The sequence below is a fragment of the Hemicordylus capensis genome, chromosome 4, assembly GCF_027244095.1.
Source record: "Hemicordylus capensis ecotype Gifberg chromosome 4, rHemCap1.1.pri, whole genome shotgun sequence".
Classification (NCBI taxonomy): domain Eukaryota; kingdom Metazoa; phylum Chordata; class Lepidosauria; order Squamata; family Cordylidae; genus Hemicordylus; species Hemicordylus capensis.
In genome coordinates, this window is record NC_069660.1 from 71,019,231 (window position 1) to 71,046,928 (window position 27,698).

At 42.8% G+C, this 27,698-nt stretch overlaps 1 protein-coding gene across 2 annotated transcripts; it reads left to right on the top strand.

Moving 5' to 3' along the window:
* The first annotated feature begins 468 nt into the window (after positions 1–468).
* On the top strand, positions 469–27,577 carry LOC128323627 (chitotriosidase-1-like). 2 transcript variants are annotated; one of them, XM_053247090.1, is made up of 11 exons: positions 469–555; positions 5,266–5,295; positions 7,354–7,555; positions 9,867–9,923; positions 13,674–13,839; positions 15,675–15,799; positions 16,041–16,131; positions 21,024–21,206; positions 21,985–22,101; positions 24,110–24,248; positions 27,037–27,577. In XM_053247090.1, exons 1-11 carry the CDS (start codon positions 531–533, stop codon positions 27,270–27,272), a joined length of 1,371 nt encoding a protein of 456 aa, XP_053103065.1. In that variant the 5' UTR covers positions 469–530; the 3' UTR covers positions 27,273–27,577. The 2 variants fall into 2 exon arrangements, with proteins under 2 accessions (XP_053103065.1, XP_053103066.1); XM_053247091.1 differs by lacking the exon at positions 469–555 and adding an exon at positions 4,766–4,858.
* The last annotated feature ends 121 nt before the right edge of the window (positions 27,578–27,698 follow it).

Sequence of the window (27,698 nt, forward strand, 5' to 3'; positions counted from 1 at the left end):
TGGGCAGCAGGCCAATTTCATATCAGAAATTGGGAGGTGGCTGTGGGAAAGCAGATTGTTGTTTTAATAGATTTTCTTTTAAGTTGGAGATTTTTCAAGTGTACAAAACAAACAATAACAAAAGCTTTCCTACATTATAGCTTATAAATGTACCGGTATTACAGGTTGTAGATATATCCTTGTGTATCCTCCATAATTCCCTGATGTTAATATAACGTAGTCCCTGTCCCCCCCCACCCCAAATTACTCAGACATATTCATCCTTTCCTTTCCTGACCTTTGGATTTGTGGGCATCAAAGCCTTGATGTATCTGACTGAAGTTAAACCTAGTCATGGTGATGCTGTGATCACCTCCTGACTTGCACCATACCTTAACCACAGCCAGACTGGGTTTCTTTACAATTACTCTTTGTGGGTGTGGAAAAATATAAAGGCAACACCAAGCAAGCTGAGACAGATATTGGGCACAAAGACCTGACACCTTAGGAACAAGAGGACCCCACAGCACCAGCACTCAGCAGCACTCAGCATGGCACAATCATTCATTTGGGCCGGTAAGTTTGGACTCAGTTGTATTTGTAATTGAATTGCTTTGCAGGGTTTTTCCCCCCTTTTTGATATGCTATTGTACAATATACTCCATATCTGAAGTTGGCAGGAAAAAAACCCCAACTTAAAGAAAAATCTCCACAGCACAATTTTTAAAAAGAGTCAAGCAAAGCTGCTAAGTCAACATCTTTGCTTCAGCTCAGAGGCGTAACTATAGGGGGGGCAGGGGGGGCACGTGCCCCGGGCGCCATCTTTTCTGCTCACGTGGGGGGCGCCGCCATGACAAAAAATTTTTTTTAATTTTTTTAAAATTTTTTGTTAATACAAATGTTTCCTGCTCAGTGCAGCAGCGCTGCAGCAGTCAAGGGAGCGCGTCGGCGCCCCTTCCTCCACGAGCTGTCCCTTCCACGCCGCCCGCGCCCCCCCCCCATTGCTTTGCTGGCGCCTGGCAGCCAGTCAGTGGCCTGGCTTGGCGGCGGCGGCGGCGGGCGCTTGTGAGGAAAAACCTAAGTATAATGTAGTATGTTGGGGGGGCGCAGGGGGCGCCATTTCAGTGCTTGCCCCGGGTGCCATTTTCCCTAGTTATGCCTCTGCTTCAGCTGACAGATTTGGGGTTTTTAGATAAAGCTAGGGGAGGGGTTTTGGAACCTTTTGATACTGTGACCCCTTAAAATAATATATAAAGCTACATGACCCCCTCACCCCCTTTTTTAAAGCTACTGACTATGTGGACCAGAACCATGTTACTGAGCATCAAGCAACATATTTCCTAGTATAGCAGAGCATTCCCGGAGTGCTCCAACAGCACAGGCAAACTCCAAAAAGTATGTGCATTCTTGCTCAAGAGTGGAAGAGTGCCCATGCTTTGAAAGCACTGCAGACCAGCACAGAGGCTAGTGCTTCATTGATGTTAGGAGCACACACACTTTGTTAGCAAGCCATTGGATGGATTAGGTAGAGATAAATAGAGCACATCTACCTTTTAAATGAGGATGAGCTTGCTTGCTCCCACTTAGTTTTTCAAACTTGGCTTTTATGTTTGAGACTGCCAATCTGATTTCAGGCTCCAGATGATTTTCACAAGGTACTTGCTCATTATAGCAGCAACTGCTGAAAACCCTGATTCACACAAGTAGGAATCAAGCGGAGTCAGTATTTCCATGGCTTTCTCACTTAATTCTTTCTACTCAGCTTGCACACTAAGCCAAATTTCAGGAAGAGACACCGTCAAAAACATAAAGCTAGGAGCTGCTCCAATTTCTCTGAGACATGGGGAAGCAGACAAGGGGACAGGAGCTGCAAATGACCTGGATGCTCCGCTGCTCACAGAGCCAAGGGCAGCACAGTAACAGCACTTATTTGGCCATTTACTAGGCAAGCTTTAGTTAGTGAGGCTATCCACATGCATGTGCAAAATGGGGCTAAGGGAGCCCAGCCCGGTTTTTCACGGGTGTATGTACTGCTGGGATTGAGCCCACCTATGAAGCTTCCCTTTAAAATGAAGTTAAGAGAAAGAGAACTCCCTTAACCTCATTTTTACAATTTTCTGTCAGCCACAGCCGCAAGCAAAACTCTAGCAAACTCAGGGAGGGGAGGGGGCGTTCCCCGTAACGCACCATGCACTCACATGGTGTGTTATTGGAGCTCTGGGTGGCGGGGCGAGGTGACGCAGGCAGCAGCCCGTGCTTGTCTGGGTGGGTGATCTGCCCACCCAGGGAAGGTGAAATAATATATGTGGGGAGGTAAGCTCTTTAGGGCTTCCTCCAGGCAAACCCTGTTGCCCTTCCTCACTGCTCGTGAGAAAGGGCTCAGTGTCTCCCAAGAGGGAACTCTCCCCTGGTCTGTATGCCACTACTGTGCCTGCCTTTGGCTTTGTGAGGGGCAGAGGAGCCAAGGAGCTTTTGGCTTCTGTCTTCATTTGTCTCCCAACTTCCCTATCTCCACACCTTGGATATGTTGGGTAAGGCCCCTGTACGCTTGACAGCTCCCTCCTGAGTTGTTTCGGACCCCTTGTGGGGAGACACACACTCACTCACACCAAGTCTGAGAACTCCTGGCCTAGGGTGACCAGTGCAGGAATAAACAGACTCCCTCTTGTTAGAGGAGATATTTACTCCCTGTCGCTCATCTCTTGGTTCGGTATTTTCACCGGACACCAGTATCAAAGTTTCAAGCATAGCTTTATTTCATTGCTAGCAAAAGCTTCTGGGTGCAGCTGCCCCCAATCTGGAAGGCTATCCATCTTTTATACTCTGCCATAAACAACTTTTGCACCTGGGCATCATATACAAGCCAAAGTGTTACTTTAACCCCAAAGGTTCTGATTTGCTTCAAAGTGCTATATTTCCCACTTACCCTTCTCAAGACATCTGGCTTGCAGCCTTGGCCTGGTTTCCCCTCCCCATTGAGACATACTTTTAAGCAGTGTCATAATAAAATATCCTCAAGGCATGGCGGGGATCTACCAACAACTGCAAGCGCCATTGATAGGGCGTGTATCACAGCCAGGCAAGTGCTGTGCAAACCAATCGTACTTTTGGCTGTTGAAAGCAAATTGCAAATAATATTCCAACACTTTTTATTTAATAGTTGTGTAGAAGAGGGAATTTTTTTCAGCAGATGCAGACTTCCATCTATCCCCTTCTCTTGAAATTCCCTCTTCTAATCTACACAATGGTTAACGGTACAGAACAGAAGCACTCACCTCTTTTGCATCAGGTCTCCTGAGGAAAGGCAAACAAGCCCAACACATTCTTTTCTAGTAGGAAAAAAGCTTGCCTGTCACAAGCTATCTGGGGCTATTCTGACGATCAGCAAAAATAGGGCTAGCCTCCGCTAGCCCGATTATTGCTTATCGTCAGAACCACCGGGCTTGCAGCCGAGCCCGGTGGTTCTGGAGAGGCTAACCCGCTCCTGTAGCCCACCCCATAGCCCGGGTTTGTGGAGCGAGCACTCTGCAAACCCGGGCTATCTGCTCGTGAGTAGGCGTGGCGCAGCTCTGCGCCGCGGCTACTCGTGAGTAGACCCCTGGCCGGGAGGCGAAAAGCCAGGGGTCTAAGCTCGCGCAGGGCATACTGGGGCTTCCGGGGGCCGCGCAGATCTCGAGCTCCACAGCCCGTCTTGGAGCCGGCAATCGTTTGGGTGGCCGATTCAGCCACCCAGGGCTCCCTTCCCACTCACAGCCCCAAACTGGGTCTCAAGGATTGTGAGACCCGGTCCTCTATCTAAATAGTCTCAGGGACATTCATAACATCCATGCACAATTTTAACAGTTTATTACCAGCTGAAGGTTAGAAGGATGCATGAGGGAAGATTTTCCAAGCTCTAGCTAACAGAGCAATCTAGATAATTATTTGGAGAAGAAACATGACCGCTGGAGGGAAAGTTAACCAGCACTCCCTTTCACAGTAGTAACAGCTAAAGCTTAGCAAGAACTTTTGGGGAAACAATGTACTACATTGTGCATACAATTCATTTTAATAATGAATTATAAAATATATTTGATGTTCATTTTTTAAAAGTTTGTCAGTGTGATTTTCTTCTGTAATGTGCTGGACACAAAGCAACCAGCTTGATCTAATCTAACATGCAGATCAGGAGCGTAGCAGGTCCGCTGGCGGCCTGTGTACAGATGCCGGCGCGCGGCCCCACTGACCCCGCCCCCGCGCCTGACCTCAGACGCTGGGGCTAGCCACGCCCCCACATCAGACGTCAGACATGGGGGCGTGGTCTGGCTGAACGGAGCCTGGAGTCTCGTTCGCCTGAAAGACCTTCAGTTAGTCTTTAACTGCCGAAGGGGCCGCACGGCCCCTTCGGCAGTTAAACGAAGACTGGTGCTGCTTTTGCAGCACAGCCCAGGAGTTCCTCTTCCCTGCAGGGAAGAGGCGCTCCTGGGCTGTGTTGCGAAGGCAGCATCAGTCTTTTAGCTCCTGAAGGGGCCAAGCGGCCCCTTCAGGAGCTACTTAGGCTGGCGCTGCGTTCGCAGCACTCAACCAGGAGCGGCTCTTCCCTGCCTTTGCAGGGAAGAGCCGCTCCTGGCTGGCGCTGCAAACGTAGCACCAGCTTTTGTTTAGCTCCTGAAGGGGCCGCGCGGCCCCTGCTCGGGAGCTAAGCTACCACCCCCGCGTCTGATGTCAGACGCGGGGGCATGTCAGGGCCGTGAATGGCGGCTCCTGATTGGGCAGGGCCCGAGTTCTTTGAACCCGTTCGCCCAATGATAGCTCCGCCCCTGATGCAGATAATCAGACATTTGTATTATTAGTACTATTTCTGTATGGTAATCTTTCAATGTTCTTCCATTGATGAAAGGTACAATAGAACTATGCCATTTAATCACAAGGTCTTGTAGAGCTATGTCATTGAGACAGTTATTCAATGTTATTACCCAGGAGTTACTCTAAGGGACCACATAATTTAAATAGGACTTCTATTGAGTAATTTGGTCAGGATTTCAGCCCATATTTTTACTTGATTCAGATTGTACGAATGTAATGTGTAATTATTTGGTATTGGTGTGTTTGATTGTTGGGAGGATGTTAATTTTGTGTTGGTGTTTTGTTCTGTCAATCATTTTGAATTTGAGTAAGAAAGGTGATAGAAGAGTTAGCAATAATAAACGTTATTAATCCTTATCATCACAAAATCAGTGAAATGGAAGGTATCAAAGAGGCTACTTAGTCCCAGTTAACTTGTCTTCCTTTTTTATTTTGCTCTAGGTTTAGCAGTCTTGCTGTTTCTTCAATACAGTAAGTAAAGTAGTTATTTCATGAGTTCCTTTTTTCCAAATCAAAAGTCAAGAAAAGCAGGGCAGAATAAGGCTCAGATTTGCTGGGCTGCATTAAGACATTTCCCGATTTAGAACAGTCCATCTGGGATTCTACAGAAAGGTGATAAAGACAGCAGCGAAAACAATGCAGGGATGGAGAGACAGCAGCTCCTCCTAAAATTAGAGCATTTATTGTCAAATTTCTATACCACTAAAAACTTGCATCTCATGGTGGTTCACAGAAGAATAAATAATGAAATTACATTAAAATGTGACAGAGAATAAAATGGCTGGAAAATGCATCCCTAATTCAAAGTGCTTATAATATCCTGAGAGCACTGCACAGGTCTGCACAGCTAAGGCAATACCACCAGGACCAACTTCAAACCTTACCAGTTCCATGAGCCAGATCCATGTTCTAATTCTAAAATTACCAATGTGGTGTTTTTGGTTAATCCATTCCTTGATCCTGGCCAGCTTTTGAATGGTGCTTTAGTTACTTTTAGTCCAATCCTGGAGTAGAGGCGGGGCTAACAAACAGCCAGCAGCAAGAGCACTGAAAGCAGACTGCACTTGCCTCTCTGGAAATAACAAAGCAATCCTCACAATTGTATAAGGTGGCTACCCCCTTCTGTGGGAAGGAAGCCTTAAAGTGCTTACCTCCCCGCAGATGATCGGCACCTTCTCCCTGGGTGTGTGGATCGCCCACCTAGATGAGCAGCAGCTCCGCTTTGGCACTCCCGCACCTGGCTGTGGCTCGCTCGGGTACTCTGGAGGTCGGGCGAAGGGAGGTGCCGCCATGTGGCATCCCCCCACCCCTGGAGCCCCAGTAATCACTGTGCGAGTGTGCAGTGCATTTCTGGGATCCCCCTCCGCCCTCCCCAAGTGTGTCTGCCGCAGACACCTGATCATTAACCTCTTTTTGGGGTGTACTTCTGCCCAAAACCTGGGTTAAGTGGCGGGCTCTGTAAGTGGGCTTGCCACCACACTGCCACCAGGAGCCGCATGGCTCTCATTGCTGCACAGGAGCAACAGAAACCAGGATGGGCTCCCTTAGCCCGGTTTCTGCTGTTCATGAGAATCGCCTCAATATCTGTTTCAATAAACCATTAATCTTCCTGATTCTACTTGACTGCTTTGTCCTTGCATGCCACAACTCTTTCCTTGGGGCACTTTCCAGACTGGACACTACAACAGTGTCACTACATATCTGTTAAGGAGCCCCTGGTGGCACAGTGGTAAAACTGCTGCCCTGTAACCAGAAGGTTACAAGTTCGATCCTGACCAGGGGCTCAAGGTTGACTCAGCCTTCCATCCTTCCGAGGTTGGTAAAATGAGTACCCAGAATGTTGGTGGCAATATGCTAAATCATTGTAAACCGCTTAGAGAGCTCTGGCTATAGAGCGGTATATAAATGTAAGTGCTATTGCTATTGCTATTGCTAAGTGTGCTTCTGTATTACCTGTGTATTGATATCACAGTCTCTGCGTGGTCAGCAAGGTGCTGTTCACATTTCTGATGCCTTCTTTTGGCTTTTATTGCTGTGTTACAGTCCTACAATGTTGTTAAAAAATAGCTGTATTTTCCCATTGGAGGGAGTTTTGCACAAACTAGAAAAGACCGCTCCCCCTGCTGGTGGCTTTGCGCAACCCCCTTTAATTACATTGTCAATTTGATCCCGCCAGCTGAAGCATTTTATGGTGGTTGCAGCCTGTGATCTGGAAAGCACCCTGGATTCTAAAACCAACAACTTCCCTCTTTATCTATTTGGTCTGTTTTTCTAACCCAATATATAGGTAGGGGGAAATAACATCAGAACCTGCTCCAGCCATAGTACTGATTCAGCAATGCCATCCCTTCAGCTGAAAACAGGAGCATGGATTTCCCTTGCTCTAAACTCACTTTGGTTTCAAGTTATCCCCCTTGATCATGTAAACAAACTCAAGACTGATGAGACTTAAGGGTCAGTGAGGATAGGCTAAGTATTGTGTCAGCATTCCCATCCCAGCTGCCTTTCACATGCAATTTCATCCCACAGGCTCTGCTTTCAAAACGGTTTGCTACTTCTCCAACTGGGCTCAGTACAGACCAGACAAAGGGCGGTTCCTCCCCAAGGACATTGATCCCAGCCTGTGCACTCATCTCATTTACGCATTTGCGGGAATGAATGACAACAAAATCACAACAGTGGAGTGGAATGATGAGACGCTTTACCAGGATTTCAATAATCTCAAGCGCAAGTATGGATCGGGGTTGGCTGAGAGTTCACAACATTGCATGACTGCACTCCTTTTCTGATAATGGGGAATGGACACAATTGTACATAGTTAAATTAATCAGATTTGAAGGGGAAAGTAGCCACGCCTGTGGCACAGCACATTGGTACCCATATATCTACACGATTTTCTTCGCAACACTAAATATAATATTAGTGTTCATTCACTTATTCATGTACTCCAGTAGTAAAATGAGAAGAGCTTTCTCTTCAAGGACTTGTGTTGATGTTGTCTTGGGGCCAAACTACATGTTATGTGGATTTCCTTCCATGAGTGGAACTCTGCAAGACTTTCCCCACCACCAAAAGCAACTGCAGGGAGTCCCAATCTGGGGCAAGTTTGTGACGCAGAGGGGGGTTGGTATTAATGGGCAAATAGGTTCAAGTCAGAGTATCAGCATGAGGCAAACCACCTCCCCTCACACTGTGTTTAGTTTGGTTCTAAATTGTTAAACATCATGATTCTTTAATCTTCTTGTAATGGCCATTGCTAATGCACACTCTTCCAGCTATAATCATTTATACTTTCTTTATTGTCATCAAACGTGCATTCAGTCCAAATCAGTTTCTAGAAAAGGGAATCTTCATCCAGTCTATCATCCAACTCTACAGCTACTCTTTTCCCAGATGCACATTTCCCTCTCTCAGTCAGCATCAAGCTTGGTATATATAGGTCATTTTATTGCTACTCTTCTCTGGTAGGATTGATATTTTGGGTAGCTCCTTTGATGTAGATATCATAATCCAGACATTAACTCTGGTTGATAGTAGTGCATGTAGTGCTCTGGGAGTGTATTAATTAGGACTGCGAAAAGCTGTGGATTGATATTCAATTAGGATTATATTTGATCTGAATATCCCACTGAATTTCTAAATCAAAATTAAACAGCTAGACCTCTGAATATCTCCAGACAGAACAAGTAAGCAATGTTTGGTTATATTTTGAGCCTATTTGAATATTCAGAGGTTCTTTTCTACTATTTTTCAATGGCATACATTGCAACAACTTGAAACTGACAAGAGAGAGGAATATGTTGATTGTGGAAAATGCTGGAGGAAGGTGAAACCATCCTCTGAAATTGACGTCTCAAGCTGGCCAATGACTGTCTTGAATCTTCTCCCATATTTTTTAAAAAAAACCCTCTAAATGCAAACTTTACTTTTACAGAAGAGCCCTGTACGTACTTGTTTGAAATACTGAAAACATAATGCCATCATAAAGGGGCTACCATCTATTTTCATCCCATTCCACCTGAAAATTTTAAACACTTATAACAGTATTTAAAACTTTTTTTTAAGTTTTAAAAAGTTTCCCTGCATAGAAACTCCTGCACATATTTGCTTGAAATATTGCAGGCATAATGCCCTCAAATAGCCATTCTCTATGATTTGAATTCCACGGGATTATAAGACTTCCCCCCAAATGTAAAACTTTTGCATGTTCCGTGGCCACATGAGAGCTTACCAATACCAACCTGCTTGTTTTCATCCCATTCTACCAAGAAGAAGGGGAAGAAGAAGAAATTATAGACATTCTAGTGATTTGTATCTGGGGCGTAGCTAGGTGAGAGGGGGCCCATGTTCATCCCTCTCTCTGGCGGCCCCCCAGAGTGAGGGAGATAATGAAGAAAATGGGAAGTGGTGGAGCTGGAGGGCCCTCAGGAGCTGGGGGCCCGTGTTCTTTGAACCCTTTTGCTCAATTATAGCTACGCCCCTGATTTGTAAACTATAATGGAGAATGAATACTCAGATGGACGAAATATTCAGATCTGAATAGGGAAGGCCTTCTGAAGCACCAGTTCAAATTACATATGCTTGGAATATCTAAAACGAATACTTCCTTATTTGCACAGGCCTAATATTGATACATGACTGTGCCAGTATAATCCAGCTGAAGCTGTGCACAAAGAACCTTTTCAAAAAGCTTAAGATCCTGTCAATCAGCTCTTTAGCCGCAAATGAACACAAGAGAGACTGAATCCAGCAACCCTTATGAACAACTGAATGGTGGAATGTTAATCTTTTGACAGAGCTCCATGTGCACAGCCCCAGTTGTGGGGATTGGAAAGGGAATCCTGAAGACAGGACCTATTTGTTCACACAGTTTCTCATTGAGCCAGGAATGTGTGCACAGAAGCCTACTTCTGCGTATGAGGGACCTTGAGCTAGATCAGGACAAGTGACTTCATCTGAAATGATAAGATATATTTGTAAGCTCAGCTGCACATGACAAGAAAATTGACCTCTACTCATAACTATTTTCTTCTCCCATCTAGAAATCCGGGACTGAAGACGCTTTTGGCCATTGGTGGATGGAATTTTGGCTCTGCAAAGTAAGACAAGGGTGTGGGATTTCTAAATTTATGATCATGGGTAGTCAAGATATAGTCTTCCTCCCACAATTCATGTGCAATCTGCAGGCCACTGTTGGAATCCTGAGAATCCCAGTTGTCTTTGTTATTCCAAGTTTTATTTCCGAGAGAGGGTCATATTTATTCATATTATTACACACAGAAGTGCACTTAGGTAATTTTGGAGCCTGGACCTAAAGGTCTTTGGAGGGGCCCCTCCCCTGCAAATTAAGCATCATCATACTCAGCCGGGCAACCACACCACCCAGGACAGACTAAAGAGGATTTGGGGACCCTCAGAGGTTGTGGAGGCCCTGGACTTTGGCCTGGAAGTTCAGGGGTAAGAGTGCCTCTTCTTACACTGCCTACGTTATCCCACTTCCCTAAGTACTGAGGAGTCCCACAGGTTTGCAAAGTGCCATCAATTCTGGTATCTCTTGGAAAGAGACTCACTGCAGACTAATGGTGGCCATCATACTGCATGCACTTTGTCCCATCTGCCCGCAGAAGCACGCATGCAGTTGTGCATTATTTCCAATGTCTGCTCACTGTGCAACTGCATTCATGCAACTCCTGCATTTTGTACAACACAAAGGCACAGCTGCAAGAACTTTCTGCTACAAGGCAGGAAAAGTGCAGTATGTCAATCAAAGTCTTTATAACATTTATTTACACAAATATACAGGTTGAGTCTTTGATGGAAGCTATTAAGTCATCCCTACAGAAGTCAGCAGCAACTCTTACAACAAAGCAGCCAAACCCGGCACCCTGAGAGGCTGTCTTGGCTGCTCCAGTGCAGGCGTCCTCTAAACGCATTCTTTTAGTGGTTTTCCTAGCAGCAGTCTACTCTGTTTTAGTATCTCACCTAGCAGCCGTCTGCGCTCTCTGTTTTTTCACTCAATCCCACACCTCCTGGGGAGAAGGGAAGGGCAAGTGTGTGACAGTGACTGTTTCCCAGTGGTGTCCAGTCCTCCTTCAAGATAGTTCAGAGTAATCAACAAACCACTTAAGAAACATCCTAGCCAGTGATTTAGTCACAAAAGCAAGCCCATACAGCTAACTACCCCAAACCCACAGCAATGTTTTATAGATAGATATATTTTTAATTGAGTGGCAAAAACTGCTAAAAGATCCAAAAAGGAGTCAGGTTACTATGCCCAAATGTGTCAATATAAAGAATCTTTACCGCTACTGCTCCTGCTGCTTGCTGCCACTGCTGCTACTTCTATACTGAGGACAGCAGTTTCATACTAAATGAAATGCAACATGATTATGCAACTAAAATTTGCGAATTAGCTCCAATTCTTCCCTTCATGATATGTTTCTGATATCACCCTCAATGCTAAAAAAAATGTTACAGTGATGTCAGTTGTTTAATTTCATGAAGCAAATGCATTAATGCTGGAACATTAACTCTGAAAAAGAGACTATGTTCTCAGAACCATCACGTACTAGGGATTTCTACTAGTGTTGTGGAAGCAAAGGACACAGAGGAAAAACAGATTTAGATTATGGTGTTTCTCTAGTTGGATGCAAGAACAAAAGGAAGAGCTGGGGTTTTTTTACATCATTTATGCTATTATGCCACTGTTTGATTTGTCCCTAAACTCCAGTTATAAGTCTGTTCTTTATATGGAGACATTCTGATTGAGTGGGGGCAGGGGGGCATTTTAAGCACCAGGAGCATTTCCAGACAGTAGGCTTTACTGCAGCTTTACTGCGAGGGTTTAGTGCAAGTTCAAATTTGCCCCCCCAAAACAAAGTAAAAAGTGGAGAGAGAGAGAGAGAGAGAGAGATGCTCTTAACGGGCAATGAAAAACCTGGATCATGTGTGAAATACTCCCCAATAACTCACAGTCCCTGGCCGATATGTGAGCACACACCCTCCATTCCAGAGGAGAAGTGAGCTAAAAGCCTTGTCTGGAAATGCTCCTGTTCAGGTTTTTTGGATTTTTTTTACATTAAGAACTCCCTCCACCTAATGGCACAGCGGGAAAGCAACTTGCCTAAAAAGCAGGAGGCTGTTGGTTCGAATCCCCGCTGGTGTGTTTCCCAGAATATGGGAAACTCCTATATCAGGAAGCAGTAATATAGGAAGGTGCTGAAAGGCATCATCTCATACTGCACGGGAGAAGGCAATGGTAAACCACACCTGTATTCCACCAAGAAAACCACATGGCTCTGTGGCCACCAGGAGTCGACTCTGACTCGACGGCACAATCTTTCCTTCCCCCCGCCCTTGTACAGAAAGGTGTACCCTTATACAAACAGTATACCAATGGTTAGGCTCCTTCAGATTTCCAAATCATGCCCTCTATTACTTTATTCATGGTACTGCCTTATTTGTAATACTGTTTTTAAAAGCAAAATAATGTCTTCTTTCTTAGAGTGTATATATCTGTAAAATGGGAGAGAGGAGATAAACATCTTAAATTTAGAAAACCATCTTGCATAATAAAATCTATTTGTATAAAAATAATACATGCTTCCATAGCAAATTTAGATTGGGAAAGAGGACCATTTGTTCTGACTGACTGGAAGCTGAAATGGATTAAGATCTCATGTAGGGTTACATGATCAGGAATACATCTAGGAGAACTAGAATCTTGTGCTAAAACTAACTAGTAACCAGAAAAGACAAAAGAAAAGTTATTGAAAATGTACAAAGAAAATTTGGTTTCTGGTTTACATTTTACCCAAGTTTACATTAATTTATATATTTAATCTGGTTGTAGCATTTGGGTGTTACATACACACCCACACACAATTTAGTTTATCATTTTGGAATTGAGATTAAAAACTAGAACAGGGGGTAGGAAGCAGTGTTCCCTCTAACAGGGATTCCCAGATGTTGTTGACTACAGCTCCCATAATTCCAAAGCAAAAGCCATTGCAGCTGGGGATTCTGGGAGTTGTAGTCAACAACATCTGGGAATCCCTGTTAGTGGGAACACTGGTAGGAAGATACAATATGTGCAGAAAACACTGTGTAGGGTAAAGTGGCCAGGCAGAACCAGTGGGAACTGTGAAGAATCCTACCTTTGAGCACTGGAGAAGGGAAGAATCCTACCCTTGAGCACTGGAGAAGGGAAGAATCCTACCCTTGAGCACTGGAGCAAAATCTGCAGTTAGAAGCTCACTATTTTTAAAACAGAAGGAGCTAGAAATTCACTATTTCAAGTGCCTAAATATTCAGAATGTTGTGGGAAATTATCAGATCCAGTGTTCAGATAATATTATACAATTAGCAGCATGATTGCAGTCATTCAGATTTCTAGACTTCTATCTACATTTCACAATTTTGTGTTAACATTTCTTCTCACAGTTCAGGCTTCTGTTTCTAAACTGTCGCTTATGATGTTTTGAAAAATATATGAGTTCTGGGAGTTCAGACACTGATGTGAAAAATGTTACGAAAAAATCTACAACTGTAAATTAATAATCAGTGTTGTTCCAGTGGACCATGTAGATGCCGGGCTTCCATATTCTAAACTCAAGACAAGTGAGTTTGGAGTGGTATAGAAATTTGTTAAATAAATAAATAGATTAAATATACCCGTTAAGCAACTGGAAAACATTTTGTCACAGTTAACCTCAATCCTGACTCTAGCCAAGAAATTCTCAGAAATTGTACCTTTCAATTACTCAGTCATTTTATGTGATCCAGAAATACTAACCAAAGTAATCATTATCTTGTTGGATTGGATTGCTGATGTGTCGTTTCTATGCTAGGTTCTCTGCCATGGTGGCTACTCCTGCCAGTCGCAGGACATTTATTTCCTCTGTGGTTTCATTCCTGCAAAAGTATGGTTTTAATGGTCTAGACCTAGACTGGGAATATCCTGGAGCCAGGGGGAGCCCTGCAGAGGATAAAATGCGCTTCACTTCCTTGATTCAGGTACAGTAAAACCCAGCATGCATTTACAGAACATAAGCTAGGTGGTCAAGTTTGTGGGTGCAGTCTTGTACCAACAGCAAATTCCATGCAGAATAGTACACCTGAGACTGTTAGAAAGCCAGCTTAGATGAATACCATTTTCTCAATGAAAGGATGGAGTTGTCACAAAATTTAGAGCCAGTCTGGGGCCAAGATGAAGTCATTCACTAGATTCCAGAATGCAACCCAGATACATCGCTTTATATCAAAACCAGGGCTGAAGTTCTGGTAAATAGGCAGCAGGGGTTGGAATCGTGGGAATACAAAGATGAAGCAGTAGCGTAGGCAACTGAGTCGGACCATTAATACAACTAGCTCAGTGTTGTCTGCCTTGGCTGACATGCCCGCTAATGGCATGCATTGCACATGAAGCAAAACAAACCACATGCATACCACTAGCAGCCCTTCTACTGCAATGCAGAGGTTAATGCAAGAGTACCCGCACTTCAGGAGCACAGGGATTCGGGGGGGGGGGGGGCAGGGACATAGCTTTAATTCAGCAAGTGGAGAGACATTTATCACTGGCCCCTAAGGAGGAGGGGCAAAACAGCTCACTCTTTGCTTTCCCCTTCCCACCTCCTTAACTCACTGGCACACTGCTGACTCCTGATTGGAGGACTCATCTCAACTTCAAGTAGAGGTATATATGTTAAACAAATGTTTCTGAGCCAGGAAATGCACACATAAGTGTGTGTGTAAAAGTGTCCACATTTGTGGGGAGTGTGTGATATTATTTTTATAGGAATGAGAGAAAGCGTATGCTGTAAATATTTTGTATTTCATGACTACAAATAGGACAAATACAACCAATATTTATATTCCACCTTTCAACAAAAAGTTCCCAAAGCGATATAAATAAATAAATAAATAAATAAATAAATAAATAAATAAATAAATAAATAAATAAATAAATAAAATGGCTCCCCAAAGGGCTCGCAATCTTAAAAAGGAACGTAAATCAGACACCAGCAACAACCACTGGAAGGATGCCATGCTGGGGATGGATATGTCCAGTTGCTCTCTCCTTGCTAAATAAAGAGAATTGCCACTTTTAAAAGGTGCCTCTTTGCTCAGTTATCAGGGGCCTTACAATCTCTTACAGTGGCCTTACAGAGTTCTTCTGCAGCAAAGATGCAGGGGGAGGCATAGCCTTGGCAGGGAGGTTGGGGGAACACCCTTGGTGGGGAAGCCAGGGGGGGCTTGGCAGCAGCTAGCACTCAGTGGATGCTGTTTTTAGAAGCACACACACAGTCAAGATGTCAGCCATTAATGTAAATGTGCCTAGGCATCTTGTACTCCAGCTGCAAAAGGCATGAAGCCAGCAACAAGGTACTGGCCAATCACAAATTAACTCCTGGGTTTATCTTAGACTTGGGTATGAAAGAGAAGTTGAGAAACTTTTCGAGATGTCAGGATTGATAGTGCAACAGAACTCCAGATCAGTGATTCCAAATGATGTAGGCTACCTTAAATCATCAGAAAAGCGGCATGGTCTTAGAGACAATATTGAACAAGGGACTAAAGGGTGAATTATTGGTGCATCCAATAGTGAGTCCAATAGGCTGGACCTGATCAAAGGTAACTCATTAGCACTTCACTAACTAGTCCCTTCAATTAAAAAAAAAACCCATAAGGAACCACCATCCTGGATTGTCAACTACTTTAGGAACAATACTGGTTGGCCCCCCAGGTTCCTGTGACGTACCTCTTCTGTATTGTTTCAGTCTGGATTTGCACTTTTTAAAAGATGGGCAAAGCAAAGATAATCTTATTGTTTGCTCAACTATTTGACTTAGGAAATGGCAACAGAATTCCAGGCAGAAGCCCAGCGAACAGGAAAGGAAAAGCTGTTACTCAGTGCTGCTGTTGCAGCTGGGAAACAAATAATTGACAGTGGCTATGAAATTGACAAGATCTCAAGGTGAGTGTAATCACACTAATTTTAGCTCTGGGGCAAAAGTACTCAGAGCATTCATACTCAGGGCATGACCCATAAATAACTTAATCAAGCATGCTTCCATTTAATTCAGTTTGATTCATTGACTTCCAGGACAGTAGCTGGCAAATTATACTTGTAGCCACCCATGATGTACATTTAGAGCCATTTAGAATTCTTAGATGGGGGCAGAATAAACACAAATTTTTATTTCTTTTCCTTGTAGGCACCTGGATTTTATTAACCTCATGACATATGATTTCCATGGATCCTGGGAACAGACCACAGGCCATGTCAGCCCTCTTTACCCTGACACTGTATGTGGTAAAAACTTCTTCTATAACTAATCCTTCAGTTAAATAGAGAGCTAGGAGCGTGATTGAAGAGATACAGAGTCTGTCTGCAATTGGCAACCTACATTAATCAGCTTAATAATAATCCTGCATCCTATCTTACACCCATAAACCTATTCAGCAGATATGGAGAGAGAGAGAGACAGTCAGACAGACACACAGACAAACAGACCTAGAGGCTGTTCACATGAGCAGTCCTATGCACCCTTTTACCTAGGTACACAGTCATGTCTATGCTTGGGCTGCACGGAGCCCAAGCAGACACAGAGCTGGGTGCCTAGAGCACCCTCAATGCACCATGCTCATTGTGTGGTGCATTGTGGGATATCTTGAGGCCAGGATGCATTTTCCCAGTCTCCAGAGCACTGCATGGCTCATGGCAGTGCCAGTCATATGGGTGCATGAGCCACATAGCCGAGAGCAACACAGTCTCGTCAGGGGTGGGAGTGGGTGATCTCCTGCCTTCCCCACACCCACCCTCCACAGCCCAGCAAAAAGTTATGTGAACAACCTTTTAATCCTTGTAAGTGGTTCCAGTGTCCTGTTAAAAGAGTAGTCTTTAACTGGAACTTTTTCTCTCTTTCTTTTTTTCATTCAATTGAAAAATATATTCCCTGGCCTGCTCCTTTTACACTGTGGGCAAGGCACTGTGAAGGAACAGTGATATTACAACTTCATTCAAGTTTGACAGAATCCCATGACAGTTGAAAGTGCTTCCAGATACTGCTTTCCCCCCCATGATCAGAGTTATTTTCTTTTGTGAGTGACTAGTATGCTCAGATATCTGCATGCTAACATGCCAGACACTGTGCTTGCTGTTCCCTGTGATGATCAGTGCTAATTCAGACATACTCTCAAGATCAAACTGATGCAACAAGTGTTGTGCAAATTTCAAAACCGCTGACAGTAGCTTCCTGATTCATGACCTGGATTGCAGCTATTTTTGTTGGGGAAGTTACGTTTCTACATAACATCGCCCATAGCTCTATGTCCTGGATACTGAATGCAGTATTGTTAGTAAGCCAATAAATTATTAAACGAGTAACTGTTGGTGAGAATTTTCAGACATTTGAATATGCAGGGGGCCAGCGTGGTGTAGTGGTTAGAGTGCTGGACTAGGACTGGGGAGACCCGAGTTCAAATCCCCATTCAGCCATGATACTTGCTGGGTGACTCTGGGCCAGTCACTCCTCTCTCAGCCTAACCTACTTCACAGGGTTGTTGTGAGGAGAAACTTAAGTATGTAGTAAACCACTCTGGGCTCTTTGGAGGAGAAGCGGGATATAAAATGTAATAAATAAATAAATATGCAGATCCATTCTTCAAGTATCAAGAAGATAAAATATACTAGTTTAACTAACATTAACCACACAAATGAGGGGAAGGAAAGTCTTTATGGTTTTATGGTAAAGTGACAAAATACCATTTGTGAAAGAATTGATTATTCTGAACTTGATAATGGATTATTCTGAACTTGAAAAGTTTATTACAAAGTCAAACCTCTTTCATCTTAGATTGTTTTTTAATATAAATGCATCATTTCTTTTCTTTTAAAAAATGAACTGCACAGATAAGACATGATACAAATTTTAAATAACAAATAAGCATGGGTTTTCACATGCACAAATGATTTTTGGAAAGCCAGGTGGTTTCAAAAAGTTTTAAAATTTTATCCTATTACAAGTGTAGCATATAAAAAATATGCAAAGCAAAAATTATGAAAAGTATATACCTATAAAACAGAACTCCAGATAGTGCAACAGAATAGGACTAGATTAATGAAAAATTAATGCATTTTTCATTAATTAATTAACCTATTCTCTGTTTGAATTTCATTTTCATAAAATCAGTAGCCAACATTCAAACTAATAAAGCACATGAGCAGGGATGCTGTGTATGGACTTCAGGGATTCCTCTCAGTCTCCACTTCCCTCTGTAGCCAACTGTGACTCCTGAAAATATTTCACAGCTCTCATGGATGTATTCCTGAGTCACACTTGGCTACAAAGGGAATGGAAGATTGATGAAAATCAAAGTTATTGAGGTTATTATCAAGCCCTTAATGGTTTGGGTCCTGGATACCAGAAGGACCACCTGCTCCCAAGGGTCTCTGCCCACCCAACAAGGTTTGCCAGAGGCCTTTGCTCCATGTGCTGACATTGAGAGATGCTAAATTGTTGTGCATGCGGGACGGGGCCTTCTCTGTTGTTGCCCCCAGGCTCTGGAATTCTCTTTGACATATGTTGCTGCTTTTAAAAAAAGAACTAAAGACCTTTTATTTGTTTGGACTTTTGCCCCTTAGGGGCTGCCAGGTCTCTCAGCTATCCTGCTTCTGTTTTCTTCTTTTTTCTTTTTCTTCCTTTTTTTGGCGGGGGGGGGGGAGGTGTTTTATGGCTTTTACTGTAATGGTTCTTAAAGTTTTAAATGTGGTTTTTATTGAGTTCTATTGTATTTTAACTTTTATAAACCGCCTTGGGATGTCTTATGAAAGGTGGTATAAAAACTGAATAAACAAGCAAACAAACAAACCCTCCCCAGAGCATGTACTGTGCATGGTCACTGAAACAGCATTTTTCTAGTCTGGAGGTCAGTCAGCGTAAGGAGACAAGACATCATAAAATGATTCTTGTTGGTTTTTACCATCTCTCAGTTGTATGCATTTACCCCATTTACACAACAATGAATATTTGTGTACAGTCTCCGACCCAAGTATACGTGGCCATATGAATGGTGTGGGTGGGTGTATGTGTGTGTGTGTCTGCAATGTGCCATGCTTTCAACCTGGGAGGAGTAATACTTCATCACTTACTAGTTATAAGTATTCTTATAGTGTTAAGGTATTCAAAACCATTTCATAAGTCTTGCAACATAGACATCTATCCATATGGCCCAACTGGATGAATAAAGAGTCTTAGGCCACTTTATTCCACTATTTGTCCAGTAACAAATAAAACCTTTCCCCAAAAGAGTATCATTTTAGAGTAGACATCATTTTAGACATCATTATAGATGGTTGCAAATTTGGGGGTATTATTTCCCCAAATATTGATGGATCGGCTTGTAATGCAACAGTGATTAAAGTGAATAACATGCGCTCTTCCCCACCCCGAATTTCTGTAATGTTTTGGTGGTACTATTAGTTCGGTGATAAATATGGGTGAAATATTCCAAAATGCCATAGTGTGTTCAGTACTCCATACTTGTAGTAAAAATAAAAAAATAAAACAGTTAACCTCCTGTCCATGAATAGAGTTAGTGGATATCAACAGGAGAGTCATTTCTACTACCTTTCCTGCCCTCTTTTACTGCCACCACCGCTGCCGCTGCTGCTGAAGAAGACCCTTAACAACTGGTGACAATGGCTCAGATCAAAAGGATTGTGTGTCAAGTTCCACACATATAATAGGGCATTTCCAGCTCCTACTTCCCCTTTTCCACTGCAGTTCCTTGCATTCCTGAAAAACCACTCCTAAGGTTGACAGACTCTCCTGAGCAGGATACAAGTGGCGCATGAAGGGCTACACTTGGAAAGGAAGATAGACAATCCCTTCCCTGGCAAGTGCAATTTGGGTCCTGCCCAATATTTATTTTATTATCAATCAATCATCTTTATTATGGTCAAAGACCAGCACAGGATATACCGTATTTTACGGACTATAAGACGCTACAGAATATAAGACGCACCTTAATTTTAATCCAGTTTTTCAGAGTTTTAACATATTAAACTGTTAAAACATATAAGACACACCTGAATTTTGGTGGATATTTTTTGAGGGAAAAGTGAGTCTTATAGTCCATAAAATACGGTAGTACAGATGCAATGAAATAAAAAATCATTAAAATTATTATAAATCCAATAGATACACCTAAAATGATGCAAATCCATAGCTATAGTTAGCCTATATGATTATGATTATATTGTGATTATGGTTAGTGAAATACAACTCTAAAAACTGTGGGGCAAAGAGGCACCTTTTACCGTGGTGATTCTCTTTATTTAGCAGGGGGAGAGTAACTGGCCCTATCCACCCCCGGCACAGTACTTCCAGTGACTGTGGCTGGTGTGTGTCTTATGTTTCTTTTTAGAATGTGAGCCCTTTGGGGACAGGGAGCCATCTTATTTGTTTGTTATCTCTCTTTGTAAACCGCCCTGAGCCATTTTTGGAAGGGCGGTATAGAAATCGAATTAATAATAATAATAATAATAATAATAATAATAATAATAATAATAATAAAAAAAAATAAGATAAAGCAGGGGTAAAATTATGCTTAGGCAAATAATTGTAGAGTAGAGAGAAAACAAGGGTAAGTATACAACTATCTTTAAAAGTAGGGCATCTAAAAATATAAAATAGTTAAGATGACATATAAAAGCTAACATGTGAAGTAGAGGAGCAAATAAAAATTATACAATCAGGTAAAATGATCAGTCGTTAAAAATCTGCTGCAAGGGGTATTGACCGGCGATCAGGACCTGGTGGATCTTGCACGCTGCCCCACAGAACTTGGCAGCATTTATTTATTTTATTATTTTTACATTTATATCCCGCTCTTTCTCCAAGGAGCCGTACATGGTTATGTTTATCCTCACAACAGCCCTGTGCGGTAGGTTAGGCTGAGAGATACATGACTGGCCCAGAGTCACCCAGTGAGCTTCATGGCTGAATAGGGATTTGAACTCGGGTCTTCCTGGTCCTAGTCCCACATTCTAACCTCTATGCCATGCTGGTTATCAAAGGCTGCTGGGAAATCCCAGGTCTTTAAGCTAAAGGTTCAGAGCAACAAATGGCAATACTTTGAATTTCAGAATTGGATAATTGACAATGGAAGGATGCTTACTGTCTTCCTTTATCAAGGACGATGCTGTGAAGTATTGGATAAGCAAAGGTGCACCAAGTAAAAAAATAATCATGGGTATACCCTCCTATGGACGAAGCTTCACCCTTTCTTCCTCTCAAACTGGGGTTAATGCACCTGTCTCCGGGCCTGGGACAGCTGGGACATTTACACGAGAGGCTGGGTTCCTGTCTTATTATGAGGTAAGCAGAATTTTATTTTATACTTTAAACTCAATATAGAGGTGTTTATTTCCATTTGTTTGTATGGATTAATCTTCCTTATCAGGTGATCTCTTTGCAAAATGTTCTAAAAGAAAACATCTCCTTCCTGGTAACTCAAAGGGCACCCAGTACTAGAGATGTTGGTGGAGTCTGTCAGCCTTGGGCCTGGAAACAAGCACCAAGGGGTTGCTAATGCTCACCTTAACTAAGAGGCGAGCATTATAATCCCTTGGATTTTTCTTCAGTTTGGATTATATCTCCCTGTTGCATTCCATGAAGACATTGAGACAGAAAGATGCTGTAGTCTCAAAATAAGCTTCATGGGGGTTTAAAAGCAACCCACGACTGAAGACTCTCTTACCTCAAGGGCCTTCAGTGAAGGGTTGTATTCCACCTCTTCTCAACCCCAGAGCTGTCATCTGCAAGCCTTGCTGCAAGCCTCTATGACCCCCAGTGACAAATGACACCTTAGTGGCTGGGGGGAAGGTTAGGGGACCCAGGGCTGGATTTGGATGTGCAATTTCCCTCAGTTTCCTTACTTTTGGAGGACACAGCTCATCTTATTTCTGAGACAACCTGATGTGTGGCATAAGGAGTTTGCTCATCATTTTAAAATCTTGGATAACAGACATTGCAATAGTCTCTGAGTCTGTTTCCTAAACCTTCACAATGGGGAGAAAAATCTTAAACCCTATCCCTTTCAAGCTCAAATACAGTATCTGCAACTTTACCCATAGATTAATTTGCTTTGTTTCAGATCTGTACTTTAAAAAACGGTGCAACCACAGTTGTTATTAAAGACCAGAAGGTTCCATATTCCTTCAAAGGAAACCAGTGGGTAGGATACGATGATGTGGAAAGCATGAAAATTAAGGTAAGCATATAAACTAGCTTAATGTTCTGTTTTGTTAAGAAACATCTAGTGGAGCTCAATAAATGTTATGCTTAGAAATTTTTAGATAGTAGACATACTAGTCTACTAAGACTGCTTGCTTTATATATTACAAATTCCCTGTTCCTGTAGGAATGAATGCCATTGTGGTACAGTGATTAGAGTGTTGGATTAGGACCAAGGAGACATGAGTTCAAATCCCCTTTAAGCCATGAAGCTCACTGGGTAACTATGGGCCAGACACATATCTTTCAGCCTAACCTATCTCCCAGGGTTGTTGTGAGGACAAACATAAGTAACTATGTACACCACTCTGGGTTCCTTGGAGGAGGAGTGGGATAGAAATGTAGGATTATTATTTTTTTTAAACTTCCTATATAATAACTCTTGGGGGTTTTAAATGTATTACCCAGAGAGACCATATTATGCCTGTTTTGAAACAGTTGCACTGGCTGCCTTTATGCTTCCAGGCAAAAAACAAACTGCTGGTTATTACCTTTAAAGCCCTGAATGGCTTAGGTCCAGGTTACCTTAGAGAGCGCCTTCTTCTGCATGATCCCCACCACACGTTAAGGTCATCTGAGGAGGTCCGTCTCCAGCTACCACGGGTATATCTGGTGGCGACTGCGAGACGGGCCTTCTCTGTAGCTGCTCCTGGGCTGTGGAATGCACTCCCTGCAGAAATTTGTAATTTGAAGTCATTATGGGCTTTCAGGAGAGCCCTCAAAACATATGTTTGACCTGGCCTTCCGGGGTTTTTAAATTGTTGTAAATGTTTTTAAGTTTAACCTGATTTTCCAGCATATTTAAACTGTTTTGAATGTTTTAACTGTTAATGGTTTTATGGTGTTTTATAATCTCTATTTTTAAATGTTAATTGGTTTTAATTGTTTTGTTATTAATTGTAAACTGCCCAGGGCCATTTTTGTAGGTCTGGTATAGAAATCGAATGAATGAATGCATGAATGGGAGTTTTCACTGGGAAGCCGCAAAGAGCTGTGCTTTTCAAATACATGTACAAATGGCAAAATGTTGGGTCTCCTGCCTCATTACAGCTGCTGCTCTTAGCACATAATAAATAATAACAACAACAATAATCTTTATTTGTTAGTTGCCCCATAACCAATTGTTCCCTGGGCAGCTTGATCACTGCAGCACATGATCACTGCTGGCATTCCCAACCTTGTTCACAGATGATCAGAAAATGGAAACACTAGGATAGGGGGATTCTGCTACCATAATAATAATTGTGTGAACAAGCCTGTTGAATTTTGTTGTTGCTGGGTATGGTGATGGACATGAGCATTCTGTGATGGAATGAGGCTTTTCAGTCCTTAGGGTACTATCAGTGTAGCATTTCAGCTCGTAACCCATTTTTGTGAGATCCCTCCAGAACCACTGAGGATGTAGAATGAAAGCAAACTGAGGGCATAGAATGAAAACAAATTGCTGAGAATCATGTAGATATATAACCTTTTAAGTTGCCTTGTAAATATGTTCAAGACAATGTACATAAACATAGATGGCTAAATACCCCTGCTCACTGGGCAAAGAGGCACCTTTTACCGTGGTGATTCTCTTTATTTAGCAGGGGGAGAGTAACTGGCCCTATCCACCCCCAGCACAGTACCTCCAGTGACTGTTGCTGGTGTCTATCTTGTGTTTCTTTTTAGAATGTGAGCCCTTTGGGGACAGGGATCCATCTTATTTATTTATCATTTCTCTGTGTAAACCGCCGTGAGCCAATTCTGGAAGGGTGGTATAGAAATCGAATTAATAATAATAAATAGCCACTAAAAGCAGAAATTAAACACCACTCTCAAACCAATGAATGTCCTTCTTAAACTGCAGGCAATAAGATCCGATAGAGAGGCTTTAACGCAGCGCAACCATCGAGCCACACTGGAATCATAATCAGGATTGTAATATAGATCCCATTGTCCTTGTTGCTCCCATGAGGATTTGAATTCCTGTTTTGTTTTTCACTCAGGTCGGCTACATTAAGCAAAACAACTTGGGAGGTGGCATGGTTTGGGCTATAGATCTGGATGACTTTAGTGGTTCTTTCTGCAATCAAGGGGCATTTCCACTTCTGCAGACTCTGAAGAAACAGCTGGGCTCCAGTGTTGGTTAGTAGTACTATGTTATTATAGACTTTTATTCTTGTCTTCCTTAAAGCCATCTCATGATCTAGGGGGAATTAAGAGTTTACCCAACACTATTTCCCCATTGGTATTTCCACTTCTTTAGCCATTTCAAAATCAGTGGTCACACCAACAATGCAAGAAAGAAAGAAGGTACACAAGAAATCTGTGAAAAGGGAAGTGTTCCTTTCAAAGGGACCTACCCTTCTTACACCTTAGATGTAATTTAATGAACATTGCTTGTCCTAACACACTTTTCAGGTGCTGCCCTTTCTCTTCATGTGGCATACTATGGTATGAATTATTAAGATGCTGTTCTATTCTATTACCATTTTGCCTCCTCCTAAAGGAGAACTTTAAAAAATAAATAAACCCCAACCCTAACATTTGTTTGTTCAGAAGTAAGTCCTATCATGTTCAATTGTAGGGGAGTTATGTTCATTTAACTACTGTAGCCAAACAGGGGGAGGAGAGCTGGTCTTGCAGTAGCAAGCATGAATTGTCCCCTTTGCTAAGCAGAGTCTGCCCTTGCTTGCATTTGGATGGGTGACTGCATATGAGTGCTGTCTGCTGTAAGATGTTTCCCTTAGGAGATGGGGCCATAGCTCAGTGGTAGAACATCTTCCTGCTTGCATGTGGAAAGTCCCAAATTTACTCCCTGGCATCTGCACGTAGGGCTGGTAGAGACTCCTGCCTGAAACTTTGGAGAACCACAGTGTAGACAATATTGAGCTAGTCTGATCAATGGCCTGATTTGGTATAAGGCAGCTTCCTATATTCCTAGAAAATAACAGAATTGTGCATGCAGAAAAATGTCAGATCCAATCCAACTGGGAAATTGTCAGGTGGGGCCGACATGGCTCCTCCCAACTGTTGGGTCTCATCAGAATCCAAACTTTCACCCAACATCTCATCAGACCCCATCACCTTACCCTTGCCATCTCCATCCTTCTCCTCATCCCCCTCTCTTATACGAGGATGAATATGACAAATATTTATATACTTGTCATATAACTAAACTTCCCAAAGTGGTTTGGATAGATAGATAGATAGATAGATAGATAGATAGATAGATAGATAGATAGATAGATAGATAGACAGATAGAGTGGCTCCCTGTCCCCAAAGGGCTCACAATCTAAAAAAAGAACCATAAGATAGAAACCAGCAACAGCCACTGAAGGGATGTAGGGCAAGTTGCTCTCCCCCTGCACAGTAAAGAGAGTCACCACTTTTAAAAGGTGCCTCTTTGCTCTTACCAGGTACCATGTAGGGGACCAGAGGACCACAGGTGTGATGTCCTGTCCACTCTTGCAGAGCACTGAAGGCAGTCACCTCACCCCTGGCCTTTTGCTGTGACTTCTGGTTTAAAATATGCCAATCCGCCCTCCTTTTAGGTTCTGTTAGGTCCTCAACTGGCACAGCGGAATGTGTCCAAGCGATGTAGCCATGGAACACACATTTAACTTTTTCTTTCAGTGTTTAGAATTTTTTTTTTTTTTTTTTAGAGAGACATGCCCTAGTTTGGGAGAAACCAGAAATCTTTTTGCATATTTGCATCCAGTGATATTGTAGCCAGTCACATTTGACTACAAGCTAATGTCACTGAGACCATGCACTGTTGGTTTGGAACAAGGAAAATGCTTCCTGCAAAGCTTTTTACTCCCTTTTGCAGCAAACCCCCAAATATCAACTCCAGCTGGGAGAGTAGCTTTTTATGCCAACAGATAGTGTTCATGAAAGTCAATGTATGGAGAACCTTCTCCACACATGCAGAGAAAGACACAAAACGGTCTACAGACGGGAGCGTGTGGTCATTTGGGAGGGAGAAGGGGCTCTCCCTCACTGCCCCGCTGCGCAGTGGTGTTGCTTTAAAGGTAAAAGGGGGAAACTTCCCCTTTGTCCAACCTGTTGGAATTCTCTGTGGTGAGAGAATCCTTTTTCTCATTATAGCAGAGTGCACAGAGGCACAACACAGCGGAATTTATTTAGGCATGCGTGTATGCTGAGAGTAAAGTAACTTGGAGCCAATTCATAGTTTCAAATCAATATATAAGGCATTTATTAAGGAACTCCATTCTAGATAGGAAAGTGAGGAGTTAGGATCTCTAATTTATCTATCTAGCTGGATGCAGATGGATTCTGCATCTTCTCTGCACACATGGTGCAGGGAGAGAGGCTTGCCATGTTGCATGGTAGAAGGGCAGGTAGGGAAGAGAGAGAGGAAGGAAGTTAATCCCTGAGATTAGCAATCTACATTTCAAAGGGATAGTGTCAGAGCAGTGGAGAAGGGGTGACCAAAGTCTTGACCCCTCTAGCCCTCTGACTCACTGGTCTGTCCTCTACTGTCTGAGACAAGAGACAGCGCAAAGTCCTTTAACTTCCAACACAACCAGCACCCTCCCCGTTGCTGCCCCATCCTGCTGCACAGTGGTGTTTTAAAGTAAAAGGGGGAACTTGCCCCTTGCCCCCCCCCAGCCGCTGCTGTGCAGCCTTCGCTGCCCCCATCCCAACAAGCAGCTGCTTTTTAAATAAGAATAAAGGGACTTTCCCCTTGCCATCCGCTACCCTCACTTTTGCCACCTATGGGCAGCAAAAGCTTAATCCGCGCCTGATGACTGCTTCAACATATGTCACCACAAAGCTGTAACAAGGCAGCATGAGCAGCAGCTGTCACTATGCTGGAGGCACTTGTAAGAATCAGCCCCAGGTACTGACGCTTTTGAGATCATAGCATGAATTGCTGCCTAACTTTTCATGTTGTTTTTCTTGCAGATTCAACACTAAACTCCAAACCTCCAATTACAGATGAATCTCCAAGACCTGATCCACCACAACCTATTCCACCTGCAGCAAACAACTTTTGCCTTGATAAGGATGATGGAATGTACCCTGACATACAGGATGCCACGAGGTACTACACATGCACCCACAAGCGCACTTTCAACATGCCTTGTCCGGCAGGGCTAACGTTTGATAATCAGTGCAAATGTTGCAACTGGCCTCAGTGAGATGCATGAGTCTCATCAAAATGGAGACATTTACTTTTGATCAAAGCAAAGCAAACCACTGATTTATTGTCTTAGCATCAAAACATATCCATATCCCCAATGTGCACATCCATACATTTCCCTAACTCTGATCAAGTGTGATTAGCCACTAATATGACGTTGTGCCTAAGAAGAACCAATAATGACCAAGATATTAGCACTTCATGAGTTTTCTTACAACGATATGCTATCCTCCATTCTCTGTCTTTGAACCTTGTTTTATTTTGCTAAACTGTATGAGAAATAAACTTCTTCTGTTGCATCCAAGATAATGAGCCACAGGCTTGTGAGTTTATTGAATGAATGAATGACTGATTGTTAAATTTATATACCGACTTTCATTAAAACAATCCCAAGGTGGTTTACAGCAAAATTTTAGCCCTCTTC

Excerpts from the sequence above, each read along its gene's own strand:
- LOC128323627 (XM_053247090.1), top strand. The coding sequence starts at position 531 with ATGGCACAATCATTCATTTGGGCCG. Across the intron at positions 13,840-15,674 it reads GCTTCACTTCCTTGATTCAG|GAAATGGCAACAGAATTCCA; the intron begins GTACAGTAAAAC and ends TATTTGACTTAG. Across the intron at positions 16,132-21,023 it reads GCCCTCTTTACCCTGACACT|GACGATGCTGTGAAGTATTG; the intron begins GTATGTGGTAAA and ends TCCTTTATCAAG.